Raw genomic sequence first — 14,523 nt, 5'->3', positions numbered from 1 at the left:
GAAGTCAATCTTAGGGTCCTGTGGCACGTGACAGTTCCCAACCTTCCTGTCACTGATGACAGAAGGACAGGAGAAAGATATTGGTGCAGGAAAAAAAAAAAAAAAAAAACCAACTGAAGAATACAAAGATGTCATGCAAAAAGGACAGCCCGCAAAAGGAAAATTGTGCAAATGCATAATTAGGCTTTATCAAAATGAAGACCCTCTGCTCTGCAAAGAGCACCCTCGAGGGAACCAACGGACAAGTCACAGCCTGGGAGGAGAAACCCTGCAAACCGCGTACCTGACGATGCGCTCACCCTTAGAATATGTAAAGAGTTGTGAAAACTCAACAACGAAAGAAAAAACTCCCGGGTGCCTGCATGGCTCAGTTAAGTGTCTGCCTTGGGCTCAGGTCGTGATCTGGGGGTCCTGGGATCGAGTCCCGCGTCGGGCTCCCTGCTCAGCAGGGCGCCTGCTTCTCCCTCTGCCCCTCCCCTGCTTGGGCCCTCTCTCTTTCATAATAAATAAATAATATCTTTTAAAAATGATTCATTAAAAAAAAAAAAAAGGAAAAACCCACAGCAGATCTGGTCTTCATCCAGCCCTCTCTCGCCCCTCCAGCCTCCGAAACCCTGGTAGGACTGGTTTGTGTTATTCACACCCCCCACCCCGGTCCGCATCCCTCCCAAACCCATAGGTTGAGACCAGCCCCCATGTGATGGTTTAGGAGGCCTCTCAGGGGTGGTCGGGGTAGATGAGGTCCCGAGGGTGGGGCCCCATGATGGGCCTGGTGACCTTGCAAGGTGAAGAGACCAGAGCCTGTGCCCCCCAAGGCAGGACGCAGCGGGAAGGTGGAGGAGGGTCCTCACCTGGCATCGAACCAGCAGGCGCCTGATCGTGGGCCTCCCGCCTCGGGAACTGCCAGAGGTCAGTTCCTCTTGTTTAGGGGAACCCCCCGAGATCAGAGTTTGGAGGCTCCGCTCCCCAGCCCTGAGCTCCAGGCGGCGCCCGACTGCAGTCTTGTCGAACCAGGGAAGATGACTGCAAACTCTGGACCACGGGCTGGCGGGACCGCAGCCACGGTGAACGGGTGAACCCCGGGGAGGCTGCCGCACCTGGGCCCCCCCAGGCCCAGCCTGGTGACGAGACAGCACCCCTGAGGGGGCGAAGGGAGCCCCAGAGTCGAAGTAGGCCTATCCCGGGACCCGACCAGCAGCGGCGCTTAAAGACGGGCACTGCTGTCAAGTCAGGGCCTTGTCCTTGGCCCCGTGGGATCGGAGCCTCGGGTCCTTAGGGTTGGGGTCGAGGCGGAGCTCCGCGGGCCGGGGAGCACCAGGGAAGGCGGGTGCCTTGGGGTCGACTGTGGAGGATTTTAGCAGCCAGTTGGTAACCCCGTTCTGCAAAACTGAACTCACTCACCATCACACAAATTATGTGAAAAGCGGAAGTGATAAAACCTCAAAACTCACCACTTTGCAACGATCCTACTACATTTTACTGCTTCTATTTTAGGTGAAGTGTAAGTGGATACTTCTATTCACTGACTCTGTGATGCAAACCCCACCCCAACCCACCGTGAGTCCAGTGACCCACGACTTGGAGGGCTCGTGACCCAGCATGCAGGAGGGTTTACACCCCGTGGGAACCGGCGAACGCTGCTGTCGGGAGTTGGTTTTCAGGCGACTTGGGAGGGGACGTTACATCACAGGCAGGAGGGTGGGAGCGTCTGCAGGCGCCACGGGAGATGTAGTCCAGCACTTCACAGGGGAGGTGACTGTGTCCCTCCTGAACCCAGGCTGGCGCCCTGTGTGGGGGCCGCACACGAGGTCACCGGTCGTGCAGGTCACCCAGCTCGGTGAGCGCCAGTACCTGCCCCTTCCCATCAGAGTCAGGGGGGCTTCGGCTAGCCCCGGCGCCCACTACCTCCTGGGGAGCGTCCAGAGCAGTGTCCGAGGGTCCTAAGGCCCCGTCCCCTCCTCGTCCATGGGACTCAGGGTCACCCGATGCAAGCTCAGACTGGCAGCTGGCCCCTCTGAGCTCCCGTGAGCCCCCTGAGGCCCGATGCCCCACCTGGCTCCCCACCTGCCGGGAGGAAGAGGCTCCCACCAGCGGAGATCGCCTCACAGACGACGGGCGAGCCCTACTCTGTGTCAGTTAACCCTGTGTCTGCTGTTTCCTAATCCTCAGGCCACAGGGGCACATTCTGGGGTGGCCCCTAGTGCCACCTTCACATCCAGCCAAGGCCCATCCAGGTGTCTGGGGGTGACACAGACGCACCCGCGGCATCTCTGGATGTAGCACCAGGAGCAGTTGGGCACCTCGCCTGGGGACCCTTCTGCAGACTCGCTGCCACCCGGCTTGGAGCACCTGCCGGACCCCAGGGCGGGGACATCCTGCAAACACAGGGAGCCCGGCCACCCTCGGTCACGGGCCGGGGCAGATCATATCGAGGGTGCCTGGTTGGCTCAGCCAGCAGAGCCTGTGACTCTTGGTCCTGGGGTCGTGTGTTCAAGTCCCACGATGGGTACAGAGACTACTTAAAAAAAAAAAAATTAAATATCTTTAAAAAATTTGGAATGGCCTCTCCAGAAGGGACCAGATGTGAGAAGGGGAACTGCAAAGAGGGCCGCAATTACAATTGTGCCTGGGCTTCCTGCATGGAGATAAAATTATGCCCAAGTGGTTTTCCAGAGAGCGAAACAGCAATGCTGTGTGACCCAGCAGCCCGCTCCTAGGGATGAGGTCTTGGACTCCAGGTGAGGCTTGGTGGGGTGAGGTCTGGGGCCACGACCAAGAATTCTTGAGACATCTGCTCAGCCGGTCGGCCTCGCCCTCTCCCTACCCGCCCACCCCCCACTGGCGCTTTCTCTCTCCTTCTCAAACACATGCATAAAATCTGTGAAAAACAGAAAAACACTGTGTGGGAGTCCCAGTAGGGAAGAGCAGAGCACTTGCGCGCTTCCCCTCAGAGACCTCAGTGAGCTCCCCCCGAAAGGCCCCTGAGGGCTGGGGTCTGGGTCCCTCTGGGGCGGGCGGAGGCCGTGCACACTGACGGCAGAGGTGGGTGGCTGCGGGCACGGTGCTGAGAACCCACGGCCACGAGGCATGTGGTCCAAGGAGTGGGGGACGTGTGGGGACAGGGCCTGGGGACCTGTGGGGACGGGGCCTGGGAATGGGGCCTGGGGACATGTGGGGACGTGTGGGGACGAGGCCTAGGGATGAGGCCTGGGGACAGGGCCTGGGGACACCTGGGGACATGTGGGGACGTGTGGGGATGAGGCCTGGGGACGGGGCCTGGGGACACCTGGGGATATGTGGGGACGTGTGGGGACAAGGCCTGGGGACGTGTGGGGACATGTGGGGACGCTTGGGCCCTGCCTTGAGAGCAGGAGCTGCCAGACACAGCCTCCAGCACGGCTGCAGGACGTGTGCACCCTGCCTGAGCGAGCACCCGGGGACAGCAGGGCAGGGAGAGGGGCGGGGCCTGTCCCACATGGGCCGCGTGTCATTGCTGAGCTGCTCTGCACTCAGCCCGCCGCCTGGGGAACACTAGGAGACCCTCCCCGCGAACCCGGAACCCCACTGTCTCCCGAAGGGCTGCAGATTCTCTGCGTCCTCTGCGGGGGGAGCACCCGTGGGGGCCCCTCGCCCTCAGGCCTCATGGAGCCGGGGAGGTCCCCAGGCACGGCCAAGCCCACACGGTCCCGTGCGCCTTCCTGGCCACTGCCTCCGTGTCATGGCCCTCAGAGACACAGACCCAACAGCAGATATGGGCTCTACGGGGGACGCGCATGCCAGTAATCTGTAGGGCGGCCTCCCGGCTGGAAGCCCAGGCAGGATTTCTAGGCCGCAGCCCTGAAGCAGAATGCCTTCTCCTCCGGGAAACCTTAGAGCCACCCCCTGATTAGACGAGGCCCACCACATCGTCCAGGGGACTCCCCTTCACTTAGCGTCAAGCGATTCTTTGTCGACCACACGTGCAAACCACCTGCGCGGCGACCACTGGGCTGATGCGGGCACCGCGGTCTCGCCAGGTCGACACCCGACGCTGAACTCACACAACGCTTTGCGAGGGAGGGTCTGTCCCGTATGGTGGCTTCAGAGACAAAGAAGCAGAGACTCGATCTCGTGAACACGCCTGCAGCCTCGAGACGCAGTTGGGGGGTGGCCCTAGCACGCGGAGGGGAGCGGCTGGATGTCAACTGATTTCATGTTCAGGGGATTTGAAATGCAGCCTGAGCTCCGTGCCTTGCGTGCTGAGCGTTTTCCCCCGCCCCATCTCCGTCTGCATAACCCCGGCATCGCGGCCGGTCCTCAGCCACCGGGGGTGGCGGTCACCAGGAAGGGGGCCCGGGCCGGCAGGTGCGCGATCTGGCGCGTGTGCGGTCAGGCTGCCAGCCACCAACCACGGCCCCTGGACGCCCGCAGGGCCAGCCGGCCGACTGGTCGGGGGCCGAGGCCACGGGGGACCCTGAGCCCGAGGGACCCAGGTCCCCTCGGAGGTGCACGCGTGACCTTATGCCTGGCTCGTTTCCCCAGGCACCGGGTCCTCCGGGTTCATGCCCGTCGGAGCAGGTGTCACACGGCCTCCCTTTCCAGGGTGAATAACACCCGTTGCACACGCGCCACACTCGGCCTATCCTCCATCTGCGAGGGCCATGCAGGGGTGCAGCACCCAGGTGGAGGCCGGGGGACGGGTGCGCCCAGGTCCCTGCCTGTGACTCGGGTGCAAATACCCAGAGAGGGGCTTGCTGAGCAGGCCTTGCCTGCCTGCCTTCTTCCTTCCTTCCTTCCTTCCTTCCTTCCTTCCTTCCTTCCTTCCTTCCTTCTTTCTTTTGTTTCTTTCTAGATGTATTGATTTATTTGCGAGAGTGAGAGCAGGGGGAGAGGCAGAGGGAGGGAGAGGCAGATGCCCTGTGAGCGCAGCCCTGAGATTATGACCTGAGCTGAAACCAAGAGTCGGGCGCTCAAGCCGCTGGGCCCCCGGGGCCTCCTGCATGTGTCCCTTGTGAGGCCTCATGATACAGTTTCCACCGCGGCTGCACCTTTTCATGTGGGGTCGTTCTTACCCAGAGGCTTTAGGTGAGTCCCGACAGCTCCGAGTCTGGGGAGCCTGGGAAGCCCTTGGGCCCTGGACGCGCAGTCTGCTGCTGTCCCAGAGAGCCAGCGTCTACACAGACCTTCCGCGCTCCCCGACTCCCACCCCGGCCCGGGCAGGGGCTGGCGCACCCCATGGTCCTGGGTGGAGCAGGGCGGTGGGGAGACCGAGGCAGAGCTCAGTGCAGCCACAGGGGAGGCGGGTTAGCTACGTGATGAAGGTCACTGCTGGTCTCCACCTGGGTGGTGGAGGAGGGGAGCAATGTTGCAGGAAAAGCGGAGGGGGGCAGGTGCCAGGACCCTAGGGGGACGCTACAGACGAGGGAGCTGCAGCCCGGCGCCCGTGGGTCTGTGCGTGAGCACCCCGCCGCCGAGACGGCACCCCGCTGCGGAGTGAGTGCGGCCCCTGGTCCGGGGCACAGCTGCCCGGGCTCCGTAAACACCGCATGGTTCCGCCGTGGCCTGTCACGTCGCCCTGATTCTGGAACCGTCAGCTTGTCTGGGGTTTGCAGTGCCACTTATTTATTTATTCTTTATGTTTTATTTTATTTTATTGACTTGGGAGAGAGAGGAAGAGAGAGCGAACACAAGGGGGGGCCGAGCAGGGAGCCGGGCGTGGGCTCCGACCCGGGGATCGAGGCCCCAGCCCAAGGCAGACGCTTCACCCACTGAGCCACGCAGGCCCTGCTGCCCCGAGACCAGCCCCCGGGCACCTGTCTCACCGTCTGTCCGAACGATGCGGCGGCGGCGGCTTCCTCCGAGAGGCCCGGCACATTCGTCCGACTGACTTCCCACGGCGCTTGGGCGCATCCTCGGCCAACCTGGGCGCCGGCTGGGAGGTGTCCACGCGGGTCTGTGTGCGCACCAGGGCCCCGTGGTGTGCGGGGCTGTGCCGGGGGCACCTGTAGGGCACAAGTAGCTCCTTGTAAACAACCTGCTGCCGGGAGGCCTGACCTTTCGGTTTTACACCGTAAGATCCACTGGGGCCTGTGCCGCGGGGAACCAGGAACGCGCAGCCCCAAGCCCTCGAGGCCGTCAGGGGCCCGCGCTCGCCCCTCCAGGAGGGCAGAGGAGCCCGCAGCCCCACTTCCCTGCACAACGGGGTGAGAGTCGCGGCCTGGCCTCCTGGCAAGCGGTCTAGGGCGCGTGGGGCAGCGGCCTGCTGGTTCGCGGGAGCGGAGCGTCCTTCATTCGCAAGAATGTTTTGCTCCCAGCACACGTGATCGTCTGTGTCTGTAGGACCAGCAGGATTTTACCGTTTAAAAAATTCTTTTCACAAAACTCTCTCTGGAGGGGACCCTGACTTGAGAGCTCCTCTCCTTAGAATGAACTTATTTTATTTATTTATTTATTTTTTTAATTTATTTTCTCTCCTAAGATTTTAAAAGTCTGAAAGTTTTCTCTAGAAATACTTCAAGCATTGAGAGGAACGTTCTCCAACAAGACCCAACCCAGGCTAATGTGGTCAAATAACACCCCACGGAAGCTCTCAAAAAATTTTCTGTTACTAATGCAGGATTCTTAGCCCCTGAGCTGCAACCCAATTCCCTAAATTCTTACGGGAGTGTGCACGAAGACTCTACAAAAGGAGATTTTCACGGGGAATTTTTTTTTAAATGTATTTATTTATTTAAGTAATCTTGCCCGAACTGGGGCTGGAACTCAGGCTCCTGAGCTCCCAGGAGCAGCGGGCTCTCGGGGCTGCGCCAGGCAGGCGCCCAGACCGTGACTTTATTTGCAGCCATCGTAGCCGCGCATCCTTAGGCTTTCAGGGTCCCGGTGGCCGCGAGGCGCTTCTTGATGAAGTGGCTCACGAGGCGCTGTGGCCGCTGCTGGTACTTGACCAGCACGTCATGCGGGCTACTGACCTGGTCCCCGTCCAGGCGGTTCAGCAGAGTGACGCACACCACGGCCACTGCAAAGAGCAAGCAGCACGTCAGGGCGAAGCGCCCGGTTTCTCCCTGGACTCCCCAGGGCAAGGTGTCCCCTCCGGTTGCCCCTGCCCTGTTCTCACCTGACCCCTCCCAGCCCTCGCGTCCAAAAGAACCTTCAAGAAAGCAAGGCCCTTGGGGACAGGGGCCTGGAGGCTGGGCCCTGGAGGAGGGACCCCGGAGACCAGAGGCACCTACCTGGGATGCCACACGCGCTGCACATGGCAGCCAAGACTGAAGACTCCATCTCGATGTTGCGGATGCCGGCCGCGTGGGCCGCCCGCAGGTAGTCCTGCTTGTCCTTCTCGGTGTAGGAGCAGAGAGCGCCGTCCAGACGGCCTTGGCCTGGACACGCGGAGATACGGCAGCGTTGACCACGTGCGCAGAGGAAGCTCCTACTGCGTGCCAGCACCGCACTACGCGCCAGGGCACAGGGACACCAGGGATCCCACCGGCCCTGCCCACCCCGGAGCCCACCCCGGCCGCTCACGGCGAGCGCTGTGTGCACCATGGAAACGTGGAAGAGGCGGAGCCCGGGCAGGACGGACGCCCCTCACGCAGAAGCCCCACCCGCCGCTGGGAGGGGAGGCCCGGCCCGTCACCTTCGTAGAAGTCTGAGGTGCACATGGTCTTGGCCAGGACCGTGGGGAACTCCGGCAGGTCTGTGGCGCACTGCATCAGCTCCTGCGCCAGCTCCTGGTCCAGGTCTGTCCTCTGAACCACCCGCTTCCCCAAGACCATCTGCTCAAACACGGGCGAGAAGGAGGCATCCACCGCCTGCTGGGTGACGACCACGGAGCCGGGCTCCAGACCTGAAGGGAGCAGCAGGTGTCGCGGCCACACGGGGCAGACGCAGGGGGCATGCCCGGGGGAAAGGGCCCGTCTACGCACCAAAATACCGGGACACCCGCTAATGGTCTGAAACAGACTTCCTAGGGACCCATTTTTTGCATCAAATTCTTTTCCTCAAATGATAGGTGTCACGCGTAAGCAGTGCAGAGAATACGGAAGAGAAAAGAGCAAAGAGGACGACACTGCCGGGGGCGGGGGGGGGGCCTGTCCCCACTACAGGTTCCGGGTCTACAGTCCTGGCTGCTGTCCCCTGCACGCCACCGCGCGGGCGACCACGGTGCTTCCCCGGCTCCTGCCGTTAAGATTTCAAGTGACCGCAGAAGTAGACAAGGACGGTCTAGCCCTGTGCTCCCCGCACCCGGCCCAGCAGCCCCCGACTCTCAGCCAGTCCCGTTTGCCTTTGACCCTTGAGATACTCGGCTCCACATCCTAGGCTTCCCGGGCACACCTTCCCGGGGCGTCTGCACCTTGGGGGGACGTCGTTCTGCTCCTAGTCTTTGATCTTCTGAGCACTTGGGTGCTCTGACCACGAGCCCTTTCTGACACCGACCGAATGGGAAACTGGCTGCTTCAAGGTCTGGGGAGGGGGCGGGGACGGGGTGGGGGGAGCCAGGGGATGGTCCCAGCGCCGCTGGCCCGGGCCCGCCGTCCTCCTGAACCGTCACAGTCCGTCCCGCTCCCCTGCGTGTACCTGGCCTCTGTCTCCACCGGCTCTGCTGGGGGTGGGGAGCGACTCTGCAGTTGCTCCCACCTCCAGGAGGCTCAGCGGCCGGCTCCGCTCCCTCGACGCCCCCAGAATGCGGGCTCTCCTGCTGCCCGCGTCCCCCTCCGGCTGTGAGCCCCTCGGGCGGGCGCTGCTGCTGGGGGGCTCCCCAGGCCCCTCCCGGGAGCTCCCCACGGGCAGCACGTGAGCACTCGAGCCCCCCACCCCCTGCTTTCTCCCTGCCTCCTGTCCTCCCTCCGCGCTCTCTGCGGCTTTCAGAGACAGGACAAAACACCGTGGTTGGGACCCACTGGGGACCCTTTAGGCACCTTGAAGACACTTATCTTAACTTTGTCTGCCATCTGTCCCTTTGACTTTGCCGTCGGTTTCCTCCTACCGAGCGAGTCCTTGCAGGAATAGGGAGGCGCGGAGGACAGGAGAGAGCGGAGACGCGGTTAGAAGGAAGAGAGAGAGGCAGGCAGCCGGGGGGCAGCGCTCACCCCGAAGGACCAGGCCCTGCGCACGCTCGGCCCCACGCCTTTCCGTGACCTGCTTCTGGGGGCCGGGCTGCGAGATGCGGCTGGAGAGACATATGGCCAAACAAGCTTCTAGTCATGCCTCCTGCTAACGAGCTCCCTCGGGCAAAGCTGGGCACTAGCTCGGAGATGCCAAGCCCGGCTTGCCCCGCGCCAGGTCCTCGTGGGACGCTGGCCCCGGCGGAGGCCCCGCACGCTCACCGATCCCGCCAGACGTGCCGATGCGGATGACGGTGACGTCGGAGCAGCGGGCGTGGTACAGCAGCTTGATGACCTCGTGCAGCATGACGGACGTGGAGGGGATGCCGATGCCGTGCTAGAACCAGGGGGAGACGCCAGCGTCGCGTCAGGGGGCGGCCGCCTCGCGTCCCTGCGCATCTCAGGCTGACAGCCAGAGAGGACGGACTTCCAAACACACTTTTAAAACTATGAACACTTTGGGAGGTGCAAACGTCTGCCCAGGTCCACGCAGGCAGTGCGGCCCACGTGCAGAGCCACCGTCTGCGGCGCCGAGAGGCTCGGTGGGGGACCAGCAGCCGCTCGTCTCCGGGAACTGAACCCGTCTCTGCACCCCTGGGCGCTCTGGACAGCTGGTGCTGGTCGACGGCTCGCCGCGTCCCCAGCCCCCCCAAGGACACAGACGTGCAGGGGACCAGGCTGCACGCGGAGGGCCCGACCCCTTGCAGAGCCCGACCCCGGAGCCCACCTCCAGGGCAGGTACTCACGCTCACAGACAGCACGGGGCCCACTTTGAACATGGCATAGCGGTCGGTCCCCGCGCAGATGTTGGGATACTCGGCACCTGGGTGGTCAAGGCCCAGCTCCTTGGCCATGTACTTGGCGAAGGCCTCCATCCGAGTAGGGCTGCCCCCGACACACACGAACTGCAGCCAGAGAACACAGCCCCGTCAGTCCGGGCGCCGCGCACCATCCTCATAGCGGGGGTCCTCTCTGGGGCCCCCGCCGACGTGTCGCCCGGTCTCACGGGAGACGAAGGTCCCTGGCCCCACCCAGAGCTATGCTGTCTGCGGTGCTTCTGCGAGCCGTTCGGGTGCCGGTGCTCTGGATGCTCGCTCAGTTTGAGAAGCACCGACTGGGTCACGGAACCAGCACCGGTGCAGGAGGCCCGGACAGTATAACCAGCCCCACACAACACGGGAACACCAGACCCTTGCTCTTCCGGGCTCCATGGCTGCACCGGCTCTGCCCATCGGGTGCACAGCTTGGTCGGTGTCCCGGGGGGAGCCGAGGTTTGGAATAACACGATGTGGGTCCTCACCGTGCAACTGGGGCCCCTCTGCAAACGGGCTTCCGAGCATCACCTCCACCCACCGCCTGAGAGCCAGATGGCCCAAGCGTGGAAAGAGCCAGGGCCCCGTGGGAACTGGGGAATCGGGAGCGATCGTGTGGGTGGGCGGCTCTCGGGGACACGAAGCCTTTAATCTGCCAAGTGCCACATCTACAAACTCATTTTTCATTGTGTTGTACACAAGAAGGAAATGTAGGTAAATCAGTTCTAAGCAGTTTGATGTTGAAGGAATTCTTAGTCTCTAAACATGACAAAAGAAATTTCCGTAGCCTAGAACAAATTGTAGGTTAAATTGTAATGTGCGGCTTTTTTCTGCCCCTGGACGCCGCCAAGTAAGCATCGTGAAAGTCTCCCCTCCCACCGCCGTCATGTCTAAGTCAGAGTCTCCCAAAGAGCCCGAGCAGCTGCGGAAGCTCTTCTTTGGAGGTTTGAGCTTCGAAACGACCGATGAGAGTCTGAGGAGCCATTTTGAGCAATGGGGGACGCTTACGGACTGTGTGGTAATGAGAGACCCCGACACCAAGAGCTCCAGAGGCTTTGGGTTCGTCACGTACGTCACGTACGGGAGGAGGTGGACGGGGCCTCGAACGCCCGACCGCACGAGGTGGACGGAAGAGTCGTGGAACCAAAGAGGGCCGTCTCCAGAGAAGATTCTCAGAGACCCGGTGCCCACTTAACTGTGAAAAAGATTTTTGTCGGTGGCATTAAAGAAGACACCGAAGAACGTCATCTAAGAGGTTATTTTGAACAGTGTGGGAAAATTGAAGTGATTGAGCTCATGACTGACCGAGGCAGTGGCAAGAAGAGAGGTTTTGCTTTTGTGACCTTTGACGACCACGACTCTGTAGACAAGGTTGTCATTCAGAAATACCGTCCTGCGAAGGGCCTCAACTGTGAAGTGAGGAAAGCCCTATCGAAGCAAGAGATGGCTGGTGCTTCGTCCAGCCCAAGAGGCCGAAGTGGTTCTGGAAACTTTGGTGGTGGTCGTGGAGGTGGTTTTGGTGGGAAGGACAACTTTGGTCGTGGAGGGAACTTCAGTGGTCGAGGCGCCTTCGGTGGCAGTCGAGGTGGTGGTGGATCCGGTGGCAGTGGGGATGGCCAGAACGGATTTGGTAATGACGGAAGCAACTTTGGAGGTGGCGGGAGCTATAACGATTTTGGCAATGACAACAATCAATCCTCAAATTTTGGACCCATGAAAGGAGGAAATTTTGGAGGCAGAAGCTCTGGCCCCTATGGTGGTGGAGGCCAATACTTCGCCAAACCACGAAACCAAGGTGGCTGTGGCGGTTCCAGCAGCAGCAGCAGCTATGGCAGTGGCAGGAGGTTTTAATTACTGCCAGGAAACAAAGCTCAGCAGGAGAGGAGAGCCAGAGAAGGGACAGGGAAGCCACAGGTTCCAACAGATCTGTGAACTCAGCCACGCACAGTGGTGGCAGGGCCTAGCGGCTACAAAGAAGACGTGTTTTAGACAATACTCATGGGTATGGGCAAAAAACTCGAGGACTGTATTTGTGACTAATTGTATAACAGGTTATTTCAGTTTCTGTTCTGTGGAAAGTGTAAAGCATTCCAACAAAGGGTTTTAATGTAGATTTTTTTTTTTGCACCCATGCTGTCGATTGCTAAATGTAATAGTCTGATCATGACGCTGAATAAATGTGTCTCTTTTAAAATGTGCCGTGTAAAGTCAGTGTACTCTGAAGCCATCTTGGTAAACTACCCCAACAGTGTGAAGTTAGAATTCCCTCAGGGTGATGCCAGGTTCCACTCGAAATTTATTTGCAACCTGCTTGGGCACAGAAGCCATTGTCTCCACAAACCTTGGTGTGGTTGAACTGACAGTTAATGTGTTGTGACCTGGAGTTCACCGTTAAAAGGGTCACCCAAGCAAAGTCCTGGAGTTTATTCGGTTATTATGATTGTTGGCACATCCTATGCAACATATCTAAATTGAATTATGGTATCAGATAAGATTATAGATGGGATTAAAGCTTGTGTATCGTCCATTATCATGTGTAATCAATAAACGATTTAATATTCCCTTGAAAAAATAAAAAATAAATAAATAAATTGTAATGCGCCGAAAGCAAACAACGAAAGAACACCTGGAAAAAACACCGTAACAGCAAAGGAAACCACCAACAAAATGACAAAGCTGCTGAGCGGGGGAATATATTTGCACATGACATATGCAGAAGGAGCTAATATCCAAAATATATACAGAACTTGGGGCCCCCGGGGGGCTCAGCAGTGGAGCCTCTGCCTGCGGCCCAGGGCGTGACCCCGGGGTCCCGGGATCGAGTCCCGCGTTGGGCTCCCTGCGCGGAGCCTGCTTCTCCCTTTGCCTGTGTCTCTGCCTCTCTGTGTCTCTCAAGAATAAATGAGTAAAATCTTTAACAAATGACCTGAATAGACATTTCTCCAAAGACGACGTCCAGATGGACCACAAACACATGAAAAGTTGCTCAGCGTCACCCATCATCAGGGAAACACAAATCAAAACCACACGGATGAGCACCGGGTATTATTCTATATGTTGGCAAATGGAACACCAATAAAAAATAAATTTATAAAAAAAAGAAAACCACACGGAGATCCCACCGACACCTGTCAGAGTGGCTAAAATCAACAACAAAAGACGCGACAGGCGTCGGCGAGGGTGTGGAGGAAGCGAAGCCTCTCGCACTGCTGGTGGGAGCTGGTGGGAGCGCGACCTGCTGCAGCCGACAGCGCGGAGGGTCCTGAAAAAACTAAAACCAGAGCTACCCTCTGGCCTCGTGATTCCACTACTGAGCACTGACCCAAGGAAACGAAAACACCAACGGGGAAGTTATGTGCACGCCCGGCGTAGTGAACCAACAGCCACGCACGCATGCGAATGTTAGCCCGCAGGACCTTGCCACGGCGCGGCTGCAGCCGGAGGGTGTGTGCTGAACGAGGGAAGTCGGAAAAGATAAATACCATAGGATTTTGCTCACATGTGGAATTTAAGAAACGAAACTAAGAAAAAAGAGACAAACAAAAAACCAGAATCTCAAATACAAAGAACAGACGCGGTTGCAGGGGCGCCTGGGGGGCTCCGTGGGTGGAGCCTCTGCCCGTGATCCCGGGTCCTGGGGTCGAGGCCCACTGGGGTCCCTGCCACCGGGGCGTCTGCTTGTCCCTCCTGTCCCCCTCCTTGAGCCTGCTCCCGCTCTCTCTCCCGCTGTCTCTCTCTGTGTCTCTCCCTCTGTCTCTCTCTCCCTCTGTCTCTCTCCCGCTCTCTGTCTCTCTCTGTCTGTGTCTCTCTCTCCCTGAACCCATGTCAGCTGGGAAATCACCGCCTGCTGAGCATGCAGCTGGGACCCCCTGATGAAAGAGGGCCCGACGGGGTGGCCGGGGAGCAGCGGCAACTTCTGGGTCACTCCTGGGTCACTCGTTGCTTCGATGTTGAATCTAAAGGCTGGTGCATCTGACCCCCGGCACAGCCGCTTCCGGAGTCCCCGGGCGCACCAGTACCGAGGCCTCAGGGCCTGCAGCCGCTCAGCTGGGTCAGGAGGCAGCGCTCCCGTCCTCTTTTCCTTTTCTCAGGGGAGCGCTAGGAAGTCTCCTGCACTCGCTTCCCAGCGGGGCTGGGTGTACAGAGGGTTAGGGCCCAAGAGGGCCAGACTTACCAGTTCTCTCTCACTCACTAGTTTACATACCTTAAAATCAACAATTTGCCAAAAATCTGGTGAAGATATTACTTTCTTTTCGAATATTTATTTATTATTTATTTATTTATTTATTTATTTATTTCTGAGAGACCCAGAGAGAGAGAGAGAGAGAGAGGCAGAGACACAGGCAGAGGGAGGAGCAGGCTCCATGCAGGAAGCCCGAGGTGGGACTCGATCCCGGGACCCTGGGGTCACGCCCTGGGCCTAAGGCAGACGCTCAACCCCTGACCCTCCAAGTGTCCCTATAACTTTTTTTTTTTATAAAAAGATCTTATTTTTAAGTCATCTCCACACCCAACCCGGCACTTGCACTCACGACCCTGCGGCCGAGTCATGTGCCCTCCCGACTGAGCAGCCAGGCGCCCCCTCGGGGGAGACGCAAGTGAGGGCGGCCTCAGCAGACGCCACCCCCCAG

General features: G+C 59.5%; 1 protein-coding gene and 1 pseudogene across 1 annotated transcript in view; one reads left to right on the top strand and one right to left on the bottom strand.

Moving 5' to 3' along the window:
- The window catches only part of ABCA13 (ATP binding cassette subfamily A member 13), a 265,035-nt gene that overhangs the window by 235,562 nt on the left and 14,950 nt on the right, over nt 1-14,523 (bottom strand). The window contains exons 5-10 of the mRNA XM_055301220.1: nt 9,827-9,985; nt 9,303-9,417; nt 7,613-7,822; nt 7,209-7,355; nt 6,948-6,994; nt 5,802-5,981 (exon numbers count right to left, since the gene is read on the bottom strand). Coding sequence (XP_055157195.1) covers nt 5,802-5,981; nt 6,948-6,994; nt 7,209-7,355; nt 7,613-7,822; nt 9,303-9,417; nt 9,827-9,985 — 858 coding nt within the window. The remainder of the gene's footprint in view (nt 1-5,801; nt 5,982-6,947; nt 6,995-7,208; nt 7,356-7,612; nt 7,823-9,302; nt 9,418-9,826; nt 9,986-14,523) is intronic.
- On the top strand, nt 10,001-14,520 carry LOC129494352 (heterogeneous nuclear ribonucleoprotein A1-like; annotated as a pseudogene).

This window comes from Nyctereutes procyonoides, unplaced genomic scaffold (assembly GCF_905146905.1).
Source record: "Nyctereutes procyonoides isolate TBG_1078 unplaced genomic scaffold, NYPRO_anot_genome, whole genome shotgun sequence".
NCBI lineage: Eukaryota > Metazoa > Chordata > Mammalia > Carnivora > Canidae > Nyctereutes > Nyctereutes procyonoides.
The sequence above is the reverse complement of the archived record's forward strand: the minus strand, read 5'-3'. Positions and strand labels throughout refer to the sequence as shown.